This window comes from Ursus arctos, unplaced genomic scaffold (genome assembly GCF_023065955.2).
Source record: "Ursus arctos isolate Adak ecotype North America unplaced genomic scaffold, UrsArc2.0 scaffold_24, whole genome shotgun sequence".
NCBI lineage: Eukaryota > Metazoa > Chordata > Mammalia > Carnivora > Ursidae > Ursus > Ursus arctos.
Genome location: NW_026622919.1, coordinates 4,517,598 through 4,538,235, shown reverse-complemented (window position 1 = coordinate 4,538,235; position 20,638 = coordinate 4,517,598). Strand labels below are relative to the sequence as shown.

The window sequence follows — 20,638 nt, the reverse complement described above, 5'->3', positions numbered from 1 at the left end:
TCCAGCACAGGAAAAGGGGCAGCGGCAGGGAGAGTAAGAAGATCTGGGTCACGGGGTGGCCCTGGAACCCAGGCTGCCTGCCTTCTCTGGCAGGAATGCACGTCACCCGTCATCCTCCAAAGGCTGCTGGCTGCGGCCCCACGTGGCATGTGTGGGCCCCACAAAGTGCTGGGTGGGGAGAGGAGGGCTGGGAGGACCTCTGTCTTGCTGGCTGACACCCCTTGGGGAGTCGTGTCTTCTGCTGGCCTGGGGTTTCAGAGTGGGACGAGACAGGATGATGGGACAGGGGGGTTGTCCACTGTCTTCTTTCTGGCTTCTGGAAAGGCCTTGCTCGTCCCGGGCAGCTTAGGGGGCGCGCAGTGATGCCTAAGCTGTGGCTGGACCTTCTTGGGCCCTCCGGGCTGCACCTGGGAACCAGGGGCTGGTCACGCAGCTCTGGGAGTCCTTGAGAGCTGAGCCAGGGCCCCTCGTCCTGGCCCCGCCGGGCGTGTTGGGGCAGTGGCTGAAAGGCAGGCGGCAGCGACTGTCTGCCCAGGCTGGAGATCGCTCCTGGGGAGTGTGGTTACCTGGAGGGGCCGGGGAGAGGCAGGCTGGCAGGCTGCCTCATGCCTGGCCCGCACCTCCACTTGACCCGCATCCTGGGGCTTTCACAGACTTGCCAGGGACCGAGCTCCTGACTCCCTGGCCGGAACAGATCCCAGTGGGAGAATAATGCTCCTGTAACCCAAGCCACTTGGAAGTGGGTGAAATCCAACCCTGTTGTCTTCCAGCCTATTAAGGACCGGGCTAATCCGCTCGGAGGGATTTGGGGGTTAGTTCGCAAAATGCGCTAAGAAAACTGTGACTTTGGCTCTGTAACCACAGGTTCGAGCGTGTGGATGGTTGCACGGAGGTGAGCCAGTGTAGACGCTACAGGGGACACCATGGTGGAGTGGTGTCCCGGGGCGCACAGTGGCAGCAGCTGGGGCTGGGGAGGGGGCAGGGGCGGATCCCCCCCCCCCCCACCGGCGCAGCGCGTGGCCGCCTCTGGCACCAGGGGCCCGAGGTGTGACAAGGCTTCTGCCGCCTCGAGGGTCAGTGCACGTGGCAGCGCCTTCCTGCCGGCCCGGGCTTGACGCTCCGGCTGCCAGACCTTTGCGTACATTTTTTGGGTTCGTTTCCTTGAAGAAAAGCTTTCTAAGATACACACTGTGCGTCTCTTCTTTCTCTTTTGTCTCCCCCCGCCCCGCCCCGGCCCCACAGTTCGTTTTGTTCAGGACTTATTGCCGATGTGACTAGGAAATTGTAAGAACAAATTCTTCGGCTCCAGCAGTTGTAACCTTGCTCTCTGTGCGCCCTCGGCCCCAGGCCCGGGCCTGGCATTGATGCGCTATCGAAGGGATATAAGGTATTTTCCCAGAGGCGCACGTTCCCTGGAGACACCATTTTAACTCTGCTGTTTCCACCCGAAAGCAGATCTCATGCACGGACTGCAGAATTCTAACTTTCCTGGCTCTTGGGCGCGCACGTCCCCCGAGTGACTTCATCGTCCTCTCCCTGGCGGCTGACACTGACCCTGTTCTGGGAGGGCGGGGTGGGGGTGGGGGGGTGTGCCTCGACTCCGGGGCTCTGTGCTGAGCTGCAGATGTTACCGCAGCTGTGCTTCCAGGACACGGGCTGGCTGGACACCAGAAATTTTTCCAGGTAATTAGCTTAATGAAACTTTGCACATGATGGTTCCTTTTTTCCATCACTCCTGGGTTGCCCCCGAACCTGACAAGCGTTCTGGCTGCAGCTCTCCATGGGGAGGCTTGAGGGGCAGAGATGCCATTTGCTTGGCTTGTTAACCTGCTTCAAGGGCTGACTCGTCTCAAACATCAGCCCCAGATCTGTACGGTGGAGCCCCGACCCCCGGTGGGATGGCACTTGGAGGTGCGGCCTTTGGGGGTGATTCCGTTTAGACAGTCTTGAGGGTGGGGCTGCCATGGGGGGATTGGTGTCCCTGTAAGAAGAGGAGGCGACTGCAGTAACACCCTACCGGCCATGGAAGGATAAGCACTTTTATTATTATTATTATTAAAAATCAATAAAAGCTCAGACCTCTTGTCTACAGGGCTTGATTCCCTTCTCTTGCTGCTGGGCAAAGCCAGGAGCCCCCCCCCCCAGGGCCCTCCTGCCCTCTGGCCCTTCTTTGCCCCTATAGATGGGCCTGTACCCTAGGAGGTGTCCCTTGGCTGCCTCGGGCCAGCCTGAGTGCCCTAGTCTTGGGGCCAGTCACCCCAGGTGACTGACCACCTCTCCTGGTGACCATTCTTTCTGCTGCCTGGTTCCTTGTGCGGCAACTCCTTCTGGAACTCCAGGCTCCACGGGCCAGGCAACAGTGCTGCCTGCCCAGCTGGTCCTCCCAGGGCCTCGTGCCCCGACCCACGTCTCTCTGCGGTGTGCCCTCCTGCTGTCCTCCCACCACCATCCAAAGCTTGAGAGAAGCACGTGTACCTCTTTGGTGACTCGGGGGGCGCAGTGACAGTGGGGCCCAAAGGCCGGCGAAGCCTTCTGCGTGTTCTGGGGGTGCTTTCCTCCTGCTCCTTGCTGCTGTAGCCAGCAGTTCCTGGTGGCTTCTCCTCGATTTTCCCTCGGGTCCACTGGCCCTTGTTAATCTGCTTATCTTTCTCACGTGTGTAGTTTGCTCGTGGCGTGTGTTTTGGTGTCCAGGGGCGACAGAAATCACTGGAGGACTTCAACGTATGGCCTTTGTTATACAGATGATGGAAAGAGGCAGCCGGGCGAATCTGGCTTGCGTGGGGTCTAGACAAGTCTTGAAAAGTATGAACGTGATTCCTTGTTTAGAATGAGGAAAGAAAGAACACTGCTTGTAAATTTTATTTTATTTTTTTTAAAGATTTTATTTTTTAAGTCATCTCTACCCCCACCGTGGGGCCCAAACTCACAACCTCAGCTTAAGAGTCACACGGTGCCCCAACCGAGCCAGCCAGGTGCCCCCAAATTGTAAATTTTAAACAGCTGGCGAATACTGTAAGCACCAGAAAATCCAGAAAAATAGGAATGCTTTTATCAGTCGACCACTTGCCCTGGCTCCAAAGCCGTGGTTTTTTCCTACTGTTGTTTTGGTTTCGCAAACTCTGATGTCTTCTTGACGTGATGACTTGGTAATAACATCTTCTCATGAGAGAATAGAAAGTTCATTCATCTTCTGGTTAATCAAAGTTTATTTTTTTACTTTTGGTAGTTGGGATGCATTGAAACACGTGACTTCGGGGGCGCCTGGGTGGCTCCGTGGGTTGAGCGTGTTTGACTCTTGGTTTCGGCTCAGGCCGTGATCTCAGGGTGGTGGGATCGAGCCCTGCGTGGGGCTCCAGCCTCGGTTTGGAGTCTGCCTACCCCTCTCCCTCTGGCTTGTGTGCATGCACGGTTTCTCTAAGATGAAAAGAAAAAATCTTTAAAAGAGTACTTGCTACCCTTTAAAAAAAAAAAGAAGTGTGACTTCACACAGGGTTTGTAGGACTGGCACAATTTTTGCCCTGCAAACACAAGAATTCTGATACGTTCTATCTTTAAGACAATTTCTGCTTTTAAGGATGAAATAGACAAGTATGGGGGCATTTGTGACTGTATAGTTCTTTCTTTCTTTCTTTTTTTTTAAAGATTTTATTTATTTATTCGACAGGATAGAGACAGCCAGCGAGAGAGGGAACAAGCAGGGGGAGTGGGAGAGGAAGAAGCAGGCTCATAGCGGAGGAGCCTGATGTGGGGCTCGATCCCATAACGCCGGGATCACGCCCTGAGCCGAAGGCAGACGCTTAACGACTGCGGCACCCAGGCGCCCCTGTATAGTTATTTCTGACCAGAGATACTTTTTGTTTCGACCCAACGTGGAAGAGAATCGAATTCTCTGCTACCGCTTTGTGTCTGGTCGTCGGGATGACTTTCCGTGGCCTTTGCCGTGGCCTAGCTTCTGGCTCCACACCTTCCACATCTTGCTTTCCCCCACTGCCCATATTTTTCTGGCAGGCACTTGGGTTGTGTTCATGTCTCATCCCGGCTGATTCCGCACAGCAGACAGATTGGAACGGTCATTGGCAGGAGCCTTGCCGGACTGCCACCTTGGGATGGCTAGCAGTCCCCCGAGTAAACTCAGACACGCCTGTGAGCTAGGTGAACGTAACCCAGCCGAGTCCAAGCTAGGTATCTTTCCATCCAACCTGTCCTTGGTGGGAGCCCCCGCATGCCAGCCACCCTCCCACCGGTACCTTACACATGAGAACTGTGGTGGGCAGACTCAGAGTGGACATGGACAAGTGATTTCAACTGATGGGATTGAAGATATTTTCTGTTTGGTAAATTTTACAGAAGTGTTTCACCCTGTGAATATGTTGCTGGGGCCCTTCTCGTGCTAGCCAAGGGCCCTGGGGTTCAAGGTTCCTCGGCTTCCTGGAGACAATCTATGGAGGAGCGGTGGGAAGCCACCCCTGCCCCCAACCAGGTCAGAGGGTCAGAGAGAGGAGGTCGTGTCCCCAGTCCAGGGTCACCTGATGGTAGTGGGGAAAGGTGGGCCTGCCCCGGTCAGAGCTGCAGCTTTCACCCCAGACAAGACCTGCTGCGGGAGAAACCTTCCAAGGCAGAGAGGGGGGAAGGATCTATCCCGTTTCTCCCTTGCTCCCACCTGCCAGTCTCCTCCCAAGCCCCCCGCTGGTTGGCAGACCTGGGACCCAGTCGTCCTGTGGACTGCAGTTCTTCTGCCACTCAAAGGAGAGCCCGGGAGGGGTGAGGAATGGAGGGATACACTTATGCTTCAAGATTATCTGTCGTTTACCTGAAATTCAGGTTTAACTGAGTGTATTTTATATGGCAATGTAGTTTATATGGGGGTGGGGAGGTACCCAGAGTCCAGATGCCCGGCTGGTGAAGCTTTGAGGGAAGGGCTCTGTGGGACCTTGGTCAGCCCCGACGTCGTGTGACAGACTGGGCTGCTACTGGGTGATGTTGCTGCCTGCTGTGGGCGGAGCAGAGCCCCCCATGGGCATTAGCTGCTGGCACCTTTCCGACCTGGGAGCCGGACACCCGTGTCAGCTCCCCACGAGGCTGGGAGCGCCACCAGGAGAGCCCAGGTCACTTTTGGCCACTGTTGTATCCCCCAGTCCTGGAACAATGCCTGGTGCACAGGAGATGGTCAGGGATATTTTCACGAGTCTGAGCCTTGTAGATGCAGAAACTCCACTCAGAGAGATTGAACACTTGCCCAGAGATGCAGCCAGAGCTCGGGACGTGACCAGGAGGGCGTCCCCACCTCCCCAGGGCGGCTGTCCAGTGCATGCTTCCGCGGGCGGTGAAGGGCAAGGGTGGAGGCCGGAGAAGAGGGAGGAGCTTATCTCCTTATCTCAGGTTCTTTTCAAGATAAGCCTAGAATTTGACCCTTTGCTCCCACCTGCAACTCTTGACTGAGCGGCAGCCCTTCCCAGGTTCAGTGGGCGCGTGAGCCACGGAGAAAGGGGGGGTGAAGACTGTGCGTCCCGGGGCCCCCATCCTGGGCTTGGAGGTGGAGGGGCAGGTGGCTCCGGGCCACTCCCCATCCTTTCCCGAGAGACTCGAACTCGGGTTCGAAGACAAAAATTGAGAATGGATTCTTTCCTGTTCTTCATTGAAAATGGATGTCTGTACGAGTTCTCATAGCGCCTCTTCCTGCAAAGTGGTGACTTTTTGATTGGAGGAAGGTACTGTCCAGACCTCATTTGTTGTTGGCACAGAGCAGAACGGGGTGCATGTATGTGTGTGGGGGGGCATCACCCTCCCCGGGTCAGGATGTCCAGGCTGTGCGCCACCGCAGAGGGGCTGGGGACAGCGGCCAGGTCCTGGGCGGACACAGTGGCTCCGAGGCTGTGTGAGCTGTTGCAGTCATTAAAACCATAACTAATAGTAACGTATGAGCTCGGAAGTCTAGTGAGACGCCTCGGTGCCTGCTTAGCCCTTTCGGCCTTGGCATTTCCTGGGTGCCGTCATCCGGACTTGGCTGCAAGGAAGAAATACAGGGCCCTCACGCCGAGTACACCCCTGCCTGCGTCCCCTGGGCAGGTGCCCGGGTTGCACGCACAGGGGGATGTGCATGACATGGGGCGCGGGGCTCCCCGGGCCGCACGGCTGCTGTGGCAGGTGGGGCTGCGCCTGGGCCGCGGGGTGGAGGCGTGGTGCCGGTGCCAGGCGGTTTCCCCGGGCCGGTTTTCTCTGCCTGGAGGTGTGCTGCACTGCTGGGCTGCCCCCGTGGCTCTGCGCCCCGACCCTGCACACCAGTTCTACAAGGAAAACGCCTCCCAGGCCATCCCCGTTCGCCCAGCCCTGCCTGGGATCGCCGCCTTTCTCTTGAGGACCGAGGAGCCCCCAGTCCTAGTCTGGCATCTTCTTTCCTGCTCCGGATCGCGGTGCTTTCTCTGGGTTTGAGGCGCCGCCTGGGGGTGAGTTCCGCTTTCTGCCCTCTGCTTCCCTCTGCCTCATCTCCTCTCAAGGGTGTTCCAGCTCGCGGGCTCGGGGCTCCCCACGGTACACTTTATGGGTGGGTGTCACTGCTCTGGAATTCATGACCGTTTATGAAATGGCCTTTGCGCCCAGCCTCGGAGTTTCTGGGGTGCCCGGGTCTGGGAGACCACCTGGATCTTGAGTTCCCCCGAGCATGACTGTTTCCCCTGGATCTTACACTGATTTGCACTTTGTTCAAATGCCTCAGCTCGGGGCAGCCAAGCTTTGTTAATTCCTAATTATAGATCCCTGGGTTCAGGCTGGTGTATGTGGCTGGTGAATAAGCAGCATAAAAATAATTTAAAAATGATTACGATTATGATTAATATGCTACTAATGATAATAATTATATAATTTATCGAGTGCTTACCTCGTGCGAGGCGCTCTGCCGAGAGCCCACAGTATGTGGCCTCGTTTAATCTTGGTCACCTGTGTGCGTGCGCGGCACTCTGTCCGCGGGCTGCAGAGGGACGGGAACCTCGTTTCCCCGGGGGGGTGGGGGTGCAGCTAGCACCTGGTGAACCCCGGATTTGAACCCTGCTGCTGGGACTGCCAGCTTTCCTGCCTCCCGGGCCTCCGGGACTCCAGCAGTTTGGTCGGGGATGACTCCCGATGGCCAAATTTCACATTGCCTCCTCTCCTCCAGAATGTGTTTTATTTTAAAATCACATAAAAATAACTCAATTCTCAATTGGTACAACTGAGCCCTTAGATGGCTTGGAGGCCTTTCCGGCTCCCTCTTCGGTGGACTCCGACTCGGGGCCTGAGGAATGAGGTCCAAGGAGCTGGATTTCAGTAGCTCTTGGCTGTGGGTCCCTTCCAGGCGGAGGCCAGGCCGAGCAGGCGGGCGGGAGGCGCTGCACGGGGAGGTTGTGCGAGGGCGGGAACCTCAGGCCGCCGCCTCCCCGGCTCGGGAACCAGCGTGCCTAGGATCTTCTCCGTGCCAGGGGCTGCCTGGCACCCGCCGCATGTTTTGGGAAATCGGAAAAATAAACAGCATAAATAAAACAAAAACTCCACCCAAGAAATCGGAGACAGATGCTGTTTTCCTCCTAGCCACTGCTCCAGCCCCACCCTGGGTTTGGGGAGCAGCGAGCCCAGAGGGGGCTTGGGGACCAGATGCCCGGGGGGAAGGGGGGCTATGGAACCTGAATGGGACCTCTTCCTTTTTACCTTTGCGGGAAGCAGGGGCAGGGGCACGGGTGGGGGGGGCGTCCAGCTGGCCCAGGGGGAGCCGCAGCCGGAAGTGAGTCAATCCACAGGAATGTTGGGCCCATTCCTTCTCTGTTCCTCACCCCGTACGGTTTCCATATTGGGGACTCGCTGGATTCAGAGGCAGGGCTGTGGCTCACTGATGCCACTCTTAGCCTGATGGTGGGACCTCTGAGTGGCTCGTGTGTGTGTGTTGAGGGGGTGATGATGGGATAATGATTCTCATGGGTTGTTACATGCAGTGTGGCTCCCATTCAGGGGTGTGGAGGGAGGTCACAGCCATCGAGGAAGGGAGGCCGCCAGAGGCCGGGGATGCCCACATTCACACCTCAGCAGCCTTGGGAGCAGGGCCTGTCCCCTCCCTGCGCTGGGCAGCCGGCCAGAGCCATTTCGGGCCCACCCTCTCCTGGTCTTAAGGGAGCTGTCTGTTCCAGAAGTCCAAGGCAGGACCCGCCCACTCGGGCCTGAGGCTGTGGTCCAGGCTCCCGGTCCGGCAGGGCTGGCCTGGAATCCCTGTGCTCTGATTGGATGTCTGAGGATGGACAGTGTCCATGGCTCAGCCGTGAGCAGATGTGCCCCAGAGTAGGTGGGCACCAGGGAGGGATGCTTGCGTGTCTGCCGGGTGAGCTCACTGTACCAGTCGGGGTTCACCGGGTGAGCTCACTGTGGGGGCTGGGCTCATGTCATTATGGAGGCAGAGGAGCGCCACAGGCTGCCGTCTGCAAGCTGGACACCACGGTGTGCATCCCCGTCCGCGGGCTGGAGAAGACCAGTGTCCCGGCCGAGAGCATTCTCCCTTGCTTTGTTCCATTCGTGGCCGCCACACCGGGGGGATAGCTTGCTGCACTCAGTCCACCAATTCAAACGCCAGCCTCGTCCAGAAACACCCTCACTCACACACACCCAGAAATCACGTTCCGCCAAATATCTGGGCGCCTGGGAATGCAGCCAAGTTGACGTGGCGTGGCTGGGGTGGGGCGGGAGGCTCTGCAGGAGATCTTGGCTTCTGGGGGCTTCCAAGCCTTGCTGCCCTGAAACGGCAGTGGTGGCACCTGCCTGGTGGGGGTGAGCGGGGAATGGGCGTGAGCTCCTGACTGGCCCAGAGCCTCGGCGCGTGGAAGTAGTCATGACCGCACGGCATCCCCCTGGCCTCCTGCGGGGGTCAGCTTGGGCCTCCCTGCCTCCTCGAAGCCTCTCTGGTCCCTTCAGGCCCTTGCATCTCATGCCATGTGTATCTCTTGGCATTGTTTCATGGTATGTGGGTTCAACATTTGGGGCACATCTTGGGGTCCCCCCCAGCCCTGGCCAGAGGCCCAGGCTTGGTGGCAGGTGTCTGTTAATACCAGACCCTGCAGGAAGGGCCACACCCATTCTGTTCTTATTGCTGAATACGGTGTCCTCCGGACGTGGAGAGCATGTGTGTCCCCGGGGGCACGAAGCCAGGTCTGCAGGTCGCCCTGCCTGGAGCTCTGGAACCTCCAGGAACAGCGCCGGCTGCATCCACTCTGGGTTGCCCGTAGTTTGGGAGTGGGCTTGTGGGATGAATGCGGGAATGAATGAATGCTCCGAGAGCCTCTCTGGAGGACCGCAGGGGAGGAGTTGGCATCTCTGACCCCAGCGTTCTGGGCAGGTGTCAGATGGTGGAGGCTGCGGGCAGGTTTCTGGGTTAACCCTGGGTCCCTTCTCCGTGCGTCTTGCTGTCTGCGGGGAGGGCCTCGGCTGGCCAGTGTGGAGTGTCCCTACAGCTTCAAGGGACGGCCTCGTTGCCCAGGAGCCTGCTTCCGGAGCAGTGGGATCCGGCAGCAGTCGCGCTCCCCTGCCACCCCCACAGATCCCCTTCCTGGCAGCACCGGCTTTCCTCGGCTTAGCACCTCAGCAAATCCGCTCGAGTCGGGACTTGCCTGCCCTAAGCCTGTGCAGGGAGCGTGCACTGGTCCAAGGGGTGTGCGCGGGGACGGAGCGCGTGCAGCGCGAGGCCGTGTTAATCTGGGGCTCTGTCCTTGTTCCCTCCTGGGGCTGTGGGGGAGAACAGCTCATCCTGCACCCTCCCAAAGCTAGCCCGGCTCTGCCTAGCCCCAGAGCAGAGGGGGGTGGGTCAGGGACCCTTGGTGCAGGGAAATAATTCACAATACAGGTGGGTGTGCAATATCTGGGGGTGGCTGGTGCCTGACCGGGTGCTGGCCCCGCTCCCCATGCTCCAGACACTTGGCCAAGCCCAGATTTTGGAGGTTGATAGGACTTGGGTTCATTCTGGGCTCGACTCCTAGTTTGCTGGGTGGCCTCAGGCAAGTTACTGAACCCCACTGAAATTCAGCTGTGAAATGGAATAGGGAGAGTTAGGTGGGAAATGTGTGCAGAGGGCTTGGCCTGCTGCCCACCAGCAGCTGTGTCCAGAAGGCACTGGCTGTCCTGGCGGGTGGCTGCTGGGTCTGGGTGTCACCTGGGAGGACCCGGGCCTCTGGCCCCACAAGGTGCTGGTTTCTGGTCCTGGAGCCCATTGCAGGAGCAGAGGTGAGCATATACCCAGTGTGAACCACCCCTCCCAGCGGCCTGGTGTGACCTTTGCCCTCTGCCCCTGTCTTTAGGAGTCACGCGGACCTCCAGCAACCGTCTCCGGAAGCTCGGCGAACCCACTGGCCCAGGTAAGTGGCTTGTTCAGCCGTGAACCCCTCTGCTCTTCTGGCCCAGCACTCCGTCCCACCTGGCCTTCTCGGGTGAGCGGGGCCCCTTGCCCACAGCCCGGGGAGGCCCTGTCTTTGCTGGCTCTGATACAGGTGGCTTTCAGGCCCATTGACCACAGCTCTGCCAGAGGGGGGTCTTGTGGGGGCGGCGCCGCTGCGGCCTCTCTGTGGGGAGGCAGCCCTGGCCCAGGGAGGAGGCCGTGCGTGCGGGACAGAGGACAGGGTACAGAGGGGAGAGGCGAATGTGGACGCCGTAGGGCGACCCCCGCTGAGGCGCTGAGGGACGAGCGGCCCACGGGCGGGTGGCTTTGACCTGAGCAGCTCTGGGTCAGTCGGACTGCTGCTCCCCGACCCTGCAAAGGGGCTCCCACGACAGAGCGGACACGCGATGTGGACCAGTGTGTCCGTGTGGGCGGCCTCTTTCCAAAGAGGACACTGGGACCCAGAGATGAGGGATGAAGGGACTCACCTCCTGAGCCCACATCCTATCTCCCAGACCAGCCCTGCCCAGCAGAGCTTCCTGATGGTGGGAATGTTCCACAGCGAGCCATCGTGGCCACGTGACTGTCGACCGCGGGCAGAATACATGAAGTTTATTTTATTCCTTCAGTCACTTGCGTAGAATGACTTCATTAACTTATTTGGAATTAATTGCCACGTAGTGTCTACACGGAGCTAGCAGCTGGGAAATTAGACAGCCTGGATCATTCTGGCTGCCCCAGAATTCCTTCACCCAGATGTTCCTGAGCCTGCTTCTGGGGCCCTTGCAAACGTCTCCAAGGGCTGCCTGTTAGAGGGGCCACCTGCCTGTGGGCGGGGCACCCCCGGGCTCGTGGGGTGGCCGAGGGGCAGCGCCTGGCAGGGAACGGGGGGATGGTGGTGTCGGGGGCGTGTGTATGCACAGGCTGGGATGTCCCCACGGCTGTGTCTGAGGCCCCTTGTGGTGCAGGACCCGCCGGGTGTGGGAAGGGAAGGGTGACGCCCGGCTGGAGGTCTCCAGGGCGGCTGGATGATTCACATCCGTGGTTAAGCAAGAGCTCCGCCCCCCGCAGCCGCGTCGGGCCCCTAACCACTGGACTGCCCGGCTGCCGCTGTCTTTCTGGGGCACTTTTCTCTGGGGCCCTTTGCCTCTGCAGCTGGTCGGCTTCTCTGCCTCCCTCCCTTCCAGCAGCCGGGCTGGTCCAGGGGCCTTGCCTTGTTCTGGGGCTGGGGACAGGCTGCTGGGCTTTGGGGTTGAGGTCTCGGGAGACTGGTGCCCTGGGCTGTGTGGACACAGTCTCCTCTGGCCATTGCTTCCCTGTGCTCAGACTGGCCAGTTCTGTGCCGTCAGCACTTGGCAGCCGCTCCCACGGCTCTGCTTGGAAGCCTAAGGCATAATTTGCCGAAGCCCAGAGCTGCAAGCCAGTGATCTGGGTTTCGCTTGGGACTGCCTGCTGACACACGAAATCCTCTCTGCGGGGGCCTGTGGGGGCTCTGGCCCGGGATACCCTTTCCTTGTCTTCTCGGCTCCTTCTCTAATCCCTGCCATCCTGCAGCGAAGACCAGGGTCCAGGCAGGGTTCTTCCCTGGACCCCCAACCCCTCAGCCCCTGGTCCCTCTGACCCTTGCTGGGTCCCCATTTGGAGCCACCACCCTCCCTCCCCTCCCCCCCAGCCTGACCTCTTGGCGCACCCTCGGCCTGGTCTCCCATTTTGGGGACCCCGGACCCCCAGTCCTTGCAGAGGGCAAGGGGCGGTGTCACAGCGCACCTTCCGTGAGCTTAGGTTCCTCACGAGCCTGTGTTCAGTGCCAGGCAGGGGACGGCCGATTCTGGCGCAGGCCACAGTCCTTCAGCTCAATCCACACCCACGGTCAAGCTTTCGACGAGCTCACTCACTTTCTGCCCTTTTTTAAAAAAATGGAATTGGTGGACATATTAAAAAAAAAAACAACTGTAAAGAATAAAATAAACCAGCTACGCACCCACCATCCCTGAGAAATAAGGTGTTCCAGGTGCGGCGTGGGCCCCCGGGGGAGCCTCCCCGTGCCCGTTCCTGCCACGGTGGTCCCCTGTTTGAATTCAGAACTGGTCGCTGCCAGGCATGTGTGTGCTGCGCATCTGGGGGCGACACACATCTCGTCCTGCGGACCCACATCGGGGGTCCAAGGGGAGGCGGCTGGCAGTTGCTCTTTGCTGTTTCACGCGACGGGATGACTTTGAGATTTATCCACGTGGGGTGCGTGTGGCTTCGTTCGTTTATTTGACCGCAGGCGAGGGCTCCTCCGTGAGGACGGGCAGGCTTATCTACCCGTTGGCCCGTCGCTGGAGGTCCACGGAAGGTTTCCTCTGTTACGGACGCTGCTGGAGACTTTCATGGGTCGCCGTGCACACGTGTGTGTCCCCAGGCGGATCGTCTGGGCTGCGGGGATGCCCACACACAGACCTCCCAAGTGGCCTTTCCAGCGTGTGCTCCCACACTCACCCGCTTTCGGAGCCTCGAGCCGCCTCTCCGGGCCGCTGCCTCCAGGCCACTGTCTCTGGCCAACCTTTGCCCTGGTTCCCACAGCGCAGACAGCGTTTCCCCTCAGCCAGCTTGCTCACATCCCGCGGCCGGCCCGCCAGCCTGCCCCACCGCCCCGCTGGGCCTCCTCAGAGCCTCTCCTTCTGCCCTAACATCCGGTGGTTCTGGGTCCTGCTCTGCCTCCTTCAAATCCCTCCGAGGTGGGTGGCCTCATCCCTGCTCTAGGGGGTTGGCTAACGTCCGCCCGGACTTCACGTTCACCCAGAACCTCAGAAAGTGGCCTGACTTGGAATTAGGTCTCGGATAGGCCTGATTAGTTAAGGGTCTGGAGAGGAGAGCCTGCTGGAGTTAGGGTGGCCCTAAGAACAACGGCGGGGGTCCTTACAGGAAGGGGAGAGGTACGGGGGGCAGGGGAGCAGGCCACGTGAGGACACAGGGAGAGGTGGAGGGAGGTGGCCACAAGCCCGGGGATGCCGGGACCCAGAGCTAGGAGACGCAGGAAGGGTTTCCCCCGTAGCCGCTGGAGGAAGCTCGGCCCTGCTGATACCATGATTTTGGACTTCTGCCTCCTGAACTGGGGGGCCATCAGCTTCTGTTGTTTAAGCCTCTTCGTTTGTGTCGGTCTGTCACAGCAGCCCCAGGAGGCGCGTGCGCCCTGCCCCTGGGCTCGTGTGGGCGGACGACACCCTCCCCACCGAAGGTTCTCCCTGAAACGCTGCTGTCTGGGCCGTGTCTCTGCCCTTACGCCTCACAAGCAGGTGCCCCACGGGGAGCCCCACAGCTCTTGCTGCCCCCCCCACCCGCCCCGTGTTTCTGTCCAAGCTCGCACACCCCTTCCTTGGCGCAGGCCCGGTGAGCTCTAGCTTCCCGCTCAGGGCGCCCAGCTGCATGCGTGGCCCAGCCACCATCATCACGGGCGTGTGGGCAAAGGGACAGAGTGTGCCTCTGTGGTGGGGAGCTGGTCGAGGAAGACGCTGCCCGAGTCTGGCTGCCCGGGGGCCTTGCCCGGGACCCCCACAGGCACCCGTCGCTGGTGCCGCCCTCCCACCCACGGACACCTGCTGTTCCTTCGTTTCTCTCCATCTCAGCCTGGCCATCCACTCAGGTCCTCAAGCAAGAAATCTCAGCGTCGTCCTTGACCTCTGCTCCCCCCCCGCCCAGCCCCCTCAGGTCAGCAGGTCACCAAGATCGTATCAGCTCCCCCTCTCTCCGAATGACCCTTGCGTGAGCTGCCTTGTGGCCTGGGCCTGGTCGGGCCTCAGTGTCGCTCCTCATCCACAGCCCTTCCCCCCACGGAGGCTGCTGTGTTCCCATCAGCATTCAGTGGCACTTACTAAGACCCGCTTGCCCGCCCGGGACTGGGCCATAGGCTCCATCCGTGTGATTATTCAGAACAGACCTGGTCATGGGCTCTTCAAGAACCCTTCGTTCCCTTCCCCACAGGATTAAACCGCAGTACGGTGTTCATGATGCTTCCTGGCCTGACCCGTCCCCCCTTCCGGGCTCTCACTCCCGTGTCCTCCCTCCTTGCTCTGGGTGTCCTGGCCTTGCCACGGCCACAGCTCCAGGATGGGCCCTGCGCCTTCTTACCTCTGAAGGCATTGTCTCTCTGGGCTAACTTTGGCCGTCTTTGTCCATCTCCAAGGTTGGCCTTCGGGGTTTCTTTGTCCTCCTGCCCACAGGGCTGGATGCTCCTGGCACGTGGCTAGCAGGCCGTGAATACTGTTGAGTTCAACCTGATAGGACGAGCTTGGGATGATCGGCCAAAGAGCGAGTTTAAAATAGAAATGTCAGCCTTCTTTTGAGTTGGCTGAGAAGTGGCTTTTCTCTTTGTCTTCTGGTGAAGAAATTCATGGAGAATGCAGTGTCTCTGGGGAGGAGGGGGTGGGGAGAAGCACACCCAGTCCGCAGTAGGCACACGTGGCTGCCATATTGAAGCCTGTAGATAGAGAAGGTTTACGTCATCACAGAAAGTTCTGTTGGGCAGTGCTGGGTGGGAGAGTCTGCACGTGGGATCTTCAAGTTCGTTGTTCTTCCAGCGAGCACTTCTTGGGCACCTAGTGGCAAGGCAGAATGTTGGGCTCCCAGCAGGAAGTGGAAGACGCCAGCTCTTTGGGGGAGTTCTCAGTCTTCTGGGGAGAAGTTTCAACTCGGGGGCCCTGGGGCAGCTGCCCCCGAGGACCTGGCCTTCATTTTCCCGATTCCCTTGCGCCGCTTGGGCAACTGGGGCCTCCTGGAGGCACGAAGTGCCGGCCCCAGCCGGGCTGCAGCCCGGGGTGGATGGCTGAGCGTGAGGCCCGTTAGCGGCGGAATTTAGCCCCCTGTGGGCCGCCTCTCTCCATTGTCTTGGTTCCCTTCCACACTGCCCTGGAAGAACTCCCAAAGCAACAGGCCGGCTGGCCAGGCTCTTAGCACCAGTAAACCCCGCAGCTGTCCCCAGGGCAGAGAGTAGCTGGGTTGTATTTACTTAGGAACAGCCAAAACTTGCTGCACGATGAAAAGTGGAGAGAAGGTTCCTGAGAGGAATGCAGCCGGCTCCAGCCCAGGGTCCGCCTTGCTCGGGGAGGCTGCAGGCGGCCAGGCTGGGGCCAGCTGCCCGCTCTGCTGGCAGGTACGGTAGCAGCGGCTGCGGGAGGGTCAGTGGGAGGGGGCCGGGAGGGAGCGCCTTTATTTTTAACTCAGGGGATGAGCAGGAAATGAACGGAAAAGTCATTTTTTAGAGGGAGAGTTCCCCGTAGCTTGGAGCCGACTGTGGAAGATTCCCGAGTATCTGCCAGGGAGGTGGCCAGAGGGGGCCCAAAGCCTGAGCCCAGAGCCTCAGAAAGCCTCCTTTCAGCCAGGCTCCTCTGCCCCCACCTCCTCACAGCCCTCCTAGAATGCACACTGGGAATGGGAGCGAGGCCACGCTGGGCCTGGCCAGCCCTCCCTGGGTCCCTGCTGCCCATGTGATCGGAGTCATCCTCCTGGCCTGGTGGTGGGAGTTGAGGGCACCCTGGGGATGCCTCTCAGCTGCGTGTCCCTCCTCATGGGGTGCGGGGGCCTGTAGCTGTGCTTCACGAAGGGGCCTGAGCCGTGGCTTTAACAATAAAGCCGTCCTCCGACTCTTCCTCCTCCCCCGTACTGCGCCCCTGGCTGGGGCAAGGGTTGTCTGATGGCTGTTGGGAGTATGCAGATGGCGGGTGCAGATCTGTTGGGGGATGAAGGACAGAGACACCATCTTGAGAACTGTCTGGAAGGGGCTGTTGGGCAACGGTGCCCACCCCAAGCTGTGGGCTGGCTGGGATGCCCGGGAATGGGGGCGGTTTCCCAAAGCTGTGGCCGCGGGGGGTCCTGCCTCCCGCAGATGGCAGGTGTTGGTTCAGTTTGGGAAGGGCTGGGTTGAAGGAAGCCGGCCCCCTCACAGGGACTACTCACTGCATTTACTATGCTAATGGGCTGGAGGAATCCAAGGCAGGCGTCTAGCAATCTAGTTTTATGTAACCACAGATCGTCGTCTGTGGAGGATGGAGCCACGTGGGGAACCCACTTTGGGGATGCAGGTCCGGCCTGGCCTGGCTGCTTGCTCCCCTCCCCGCTGGCATGGACAGTGCCGGTGCCTAGACCGGGCCTTGGTGAGCACTGGGGGGTTGGCCGCCCCCTTCTCCCACGGCCTGGCCTCACCCCACCTCTGCGCCTGGCCTCTGAGCTGGCTCGTGACTAACACGGGCCTCATTGGAGCCAATTGGTGCTGCCAGGTTTTCGGTTTCAAATGATCCCCTGCTTGGGCCAGAATGCTTGGATTTTTCGGCATGGTGGGGGAATGGACATTGAGCCGAACGCTGCCGGGGAAGAACCGAGGGTCAGAGCCGTGCTCCGCAGCTGCCCGGCTACAGCAGTGAAATCACAGCCTATGTATGTGCTCGGCACCCGGAGGAGGCGGCCGGGAGGGACGGGGCCCCCACGGCCAGCCCGGGACCTGGCCTACCCCGAATTTCCACCAGCGGGCCTGTCTGTGGGGCCTTCCTGGGCCCGCTTGCCCTGCTGGGAACTGGTGCCTGAGAGTCCCATGTGGTGTTAAAGGGGTTTCTTCTTTATATGTTTTCTGTCATTTCTAAATTCAGTACAATGAACAAATACTGCATTTATAATCAGAAGAACCAGGAAGGAATGTTTTTTCAGAATCGGGGAAGAGATTGAATGAATATACCTAAAAAAATCTCCATATTGCCCATTGTTCGAACTCAAGGATTGTTAGTGGTTGGTGGGACAGTTCTAGAATGAATCTAAAGCCCGGACAGTGTCAGACGGGGACACTGGCTCGTTGGTTCATGGTGTCTGTATGTGCTCCCTGGGGGTCCAGAACAAGTGGCCACAGATTTGGTGGCTTGCGACAGCAGAAGCGGGTTCTCTCGAGGTTCCGGAGCTGGGAGTCTGAGATCGAGGTGTGCGGGGCCGGGACTCGTCAGCACCCTCCCGGAGAGAATGCTCTCCTGGCCTCTTGTTGCTTCTGGGGGCTGCACCCAGCCTTCGAAGCCGGACTCACCGAGTTTCTCTCCACTCTGCCTTTACTTCCCTTCCCCTGTGCCTGCGCGGGAGGCCTCATATGAGGCTCGCGATGGCATTTACGGCCGGCCCTGATAATCCTGGCTAATCTCCCCGTCTCAGGATCCTTCACTCAATCCCATCTGCAAAGACTCCAAACAAGACCCCATTTACAGGGATTAGGAAGCGATATCTTTGGGGGCCGTTATGGAGCCTGTGGGACCTCCCTGGGCTGAGACACTGCCCCCACCTTCCCTCAGCAGGCAGGCCACTTTGGGGCTGCCCTCCAGGCTCTGCTGGGGGCTGGGGGTAGGGAGATGGTTGCTATTTGGTGTCCCCTGCCCCCAAGGAGACACCCTTGCTACATAGGAGACTGCGTTTGGGGTCCTGTCCCAGGCAGGAGGGGACAGGGACTTTGCGCCATCCCATAGATGCACATGGACACCCCCTGACTCTGACCAGGTGCTGGTGGGGCCCCAAGGTTGCCAGGTGAGCAGCCCCCTCCCCCCGGGACCCCAGGGGAAAAGCAGGAAACAGCTGAGCCCCAGCTAGGCCTTGGGGGGGGCCCTCCCAGAGAAGTGCTGAGTATGGGGAACCATGCTGAGGAACCAGGCTCCCTCCGCGGGGACAGCTGGGGACGCACTGACTCATGAGTAAGTGGGACCTTCCAGGAAGTCTCCCTTGCGCCGCCTCCCACCCCCCACTGGCTTGGGCGGGACGGCCAGTGGCCTGTGTCACTGCTGCAGCTGACGGGACACCGGGCAGCCACAGGGGCAACTCCGTTGGGCTCATCGGGGGGCAGGTGCTCTGGAGCCCTCCCTGGCCGCCTTCCTCCTTGGGGCCGAGTCGGGCTCGGGGTGTGCTGCTGGGCCCCCGCGGTGCAGGGAAGGCGAGGCGGGCACGAAGGAACTAGGCTTTTCGGACGCTTCAGCCGGAGGAAACGTAGCATCGCGGGACGGGGAAAATGAAAGACTTTGGAAGTCGCCAGGAATTTGACTGTGAGCTGGTTTCCAAGAGGCTAAGTTAAGCTTCTCCAAGTGGATATTAAAAAGGAGCAGCAGGCCTGGCGGAGGGGCTGGAGGGGGTGGAGAGAAGGCCGCCGGAAGCTGCACGCTGCACCGGGAGCCACTGCGTACAAAGCCCAGACGGAGGTCCGGCCGGGACCCTGGGGCTGCGGGAGGCTCGCGGCCCACGTCCGCCCCGCCCCGCCTCCTCTCCTTTAGGTCTCTGCCTCGGTCCCTTCTCCCTCCCGAGCCCGAGGGACAATGCTCCTTCAGTTTGGGGCACAAACATATGATCAGCACATGGAAATGTGGTAATTTGGATGCATTCGTGATTGCAACAGATTGAAGAAATTAGACCAGACAAAGAGTGTTTTTGGAGGAGGAGGAGGAGGCAGAAGGAGGGAGGGCGTCGGGGGTGAGAAGGGGAGGACGCCTCTGGAAAGGGGGACGCCGGGACTCCCGCCTGCTGCTAAATATATCCGTAGTAATGGAGAGAGACCGGATCACAGGTAGGCCACTCGCTGCCCCCTCCCCTAACTCAGAGCTGCGTCTGTGCTTCGGGAAAGAAGCACCCAGGGGTCACTTTTATTCATTTTTGTGGACATATTTCTTTTCCTTTTGGCTGTTCTGAGGTCGCGGGACGCAGTGTTCCCAGAGCTGAGCTTCACGAAGTCGAGCTTTTATTGAAACGCTGCTCTCCTTCCCCTCGCTGTTCTCGCTCATTCCCCAGTGGGCCACCTCTGCATCTCGAGGCGCCGCGAGTGCCCAGACCGTTGGCGCCGAGCTCCGGGAAAGGGTGGGGGGACCGGCAGCGGCGCTCGGGTCTGGGGCGGCGGCATTTGGGCCGCTGGTTGGTTGGTTTGTCCACCGTGTGGTTTGCGTGTTTGCTGCCAGCCAAGTCCGTCTGCAAGGCCGCCTCGGTCTCCTCCCAGAAATAGCATTTTGTGCCTTCCCAGGAGTTGACTGCAGGGGTGGAGCTCCTGGTGCTCAGAGAAGACGTGCAAACGTGTGTGCACGCGTGTGTGTGCGCACGCACGGCAGACAGAGCTGGTCTGCTCGCCTGGAGGCTTAGGGCATGGACCAAGGCGAATCCCTCTTGGGGCCAGGGGTGTCACTCGGGTCCTCACTCACCTGGGAGCCCTGCAGTGGGGAGGGGGAGTGACGATCTTCCAGGGTCACCGAGGGACGCCCTGGGTCAGGAAGATGAGCAGATGTGGGCTCTGCTCAGACTCTGGAGCAGAGTCACTGTTTAAAACATCTCGGTGTCACATCAGGGCATGGAGTGAGGGCAGAGGGCTGGTCCTTGGGCCAGAAGGGCCTCGCGGATCTAGACCCATCCCTGCTCTCCCTGGGGGTCCAGCCTTTCATAGCTGGGGCTGTTCTCACGGGCAGCCCCCACGGAGCGGGCACGGGGCCATCGGGGCGGTGCGAGAGCCGACCCTGAAGAGCAAGGAGGCAGCCCTGGCTTGAGTCATCCCGGTCAGATGGCCCCCGTCCCAGGTCAGTTTCCCCAGCCCCTCAGGCAGCCGTGGCACTCTCACTCGGTCAACGTCTGACATCATGAGTAAGTCCCCTTCATTACGGTGCCTGCTGCCTACCGCGTGCCCCTCAGGCGTACTGGGCCCACCGGGCAGGTCTGGGGCATCCTCGGGCTTCAGCTGCTCTGCGCGGACCCCTGGGTCCTGGTGAGGCTCAGAACGTCACCCCACAGGTGCCGTGGCCCCTCGTCTGTTGCTTGCCACTGTGAGTGTTGGGGGGCTCTCCAAGAGGCCGGGGGAAAGGGTGGCCCGTCCCGAGGCTCCTCCTCGTCTGCTGCTCCAGGGACCGATCAGATTCGGATGGGATGTCAGGACTGATGGGGCAGCCACCGGGAGGAGAGCTGCTGACTGGCCGTGTGCGTGTGCACGTGTGTGTGTGCGTGTGTGCCACTGGGACCGCCGCAGGAGGAGGGGCAGCCGTGGAGGCCCGCGGAAGGCAAGGTGTGAGCTCAGTGACCTGGGCCAGCTGGGGTAGACGGGTGTGGAGCGGAGGTCCACGGCACTTGCCTGGCGGGGGCGTTGACAGGGTCCCTGAGGACTTGGGAGGATGGTCACTTCACAGCTTGGCTTACGGGGCCTCAGGGGCCGCGGATCCAACCTTCATTTCACAGATGACCAAGCCACAGCCCCGAAGGGTGACACAGGGGAGCAGAGAGCCAGGAACAAAGTGGGGGAGG

At 60.0% G+C, this 20,638-nt stretch overlaps 1 protein-coding gene across 4 annotated transcripts in view; it reads left to right on the top strand.

The window, feature by feature from the left end:
* SEPTIN9 (septin 9) overlaps positions 1-20,638 on the top strand; it is a 150,908-nt gene that overhangs the window by 5,165 nt on the left and 125,105 nt on the right. Inside the window, exon 2 of one of the 4 annotated variants that reach the window (XM_057317849.1) lies at positions 10,302-10,358. In XM_057317849.1, coding sequence (XP_057173832.1) covers positions 10,302-10,358 — 57 coding nt within the window. Of the gene's footprint in view, positions 1-10,301; positions 10,359-18,138; positions 18,933-19,786; positions 19,924-19,967; positions 19,988-20,638 lie in introns of those variants that run through there. The other 3 variants (XM_026484053.4, XM_057317850.1, XM_057317851.1) reach the window with 3 other exon arrangements.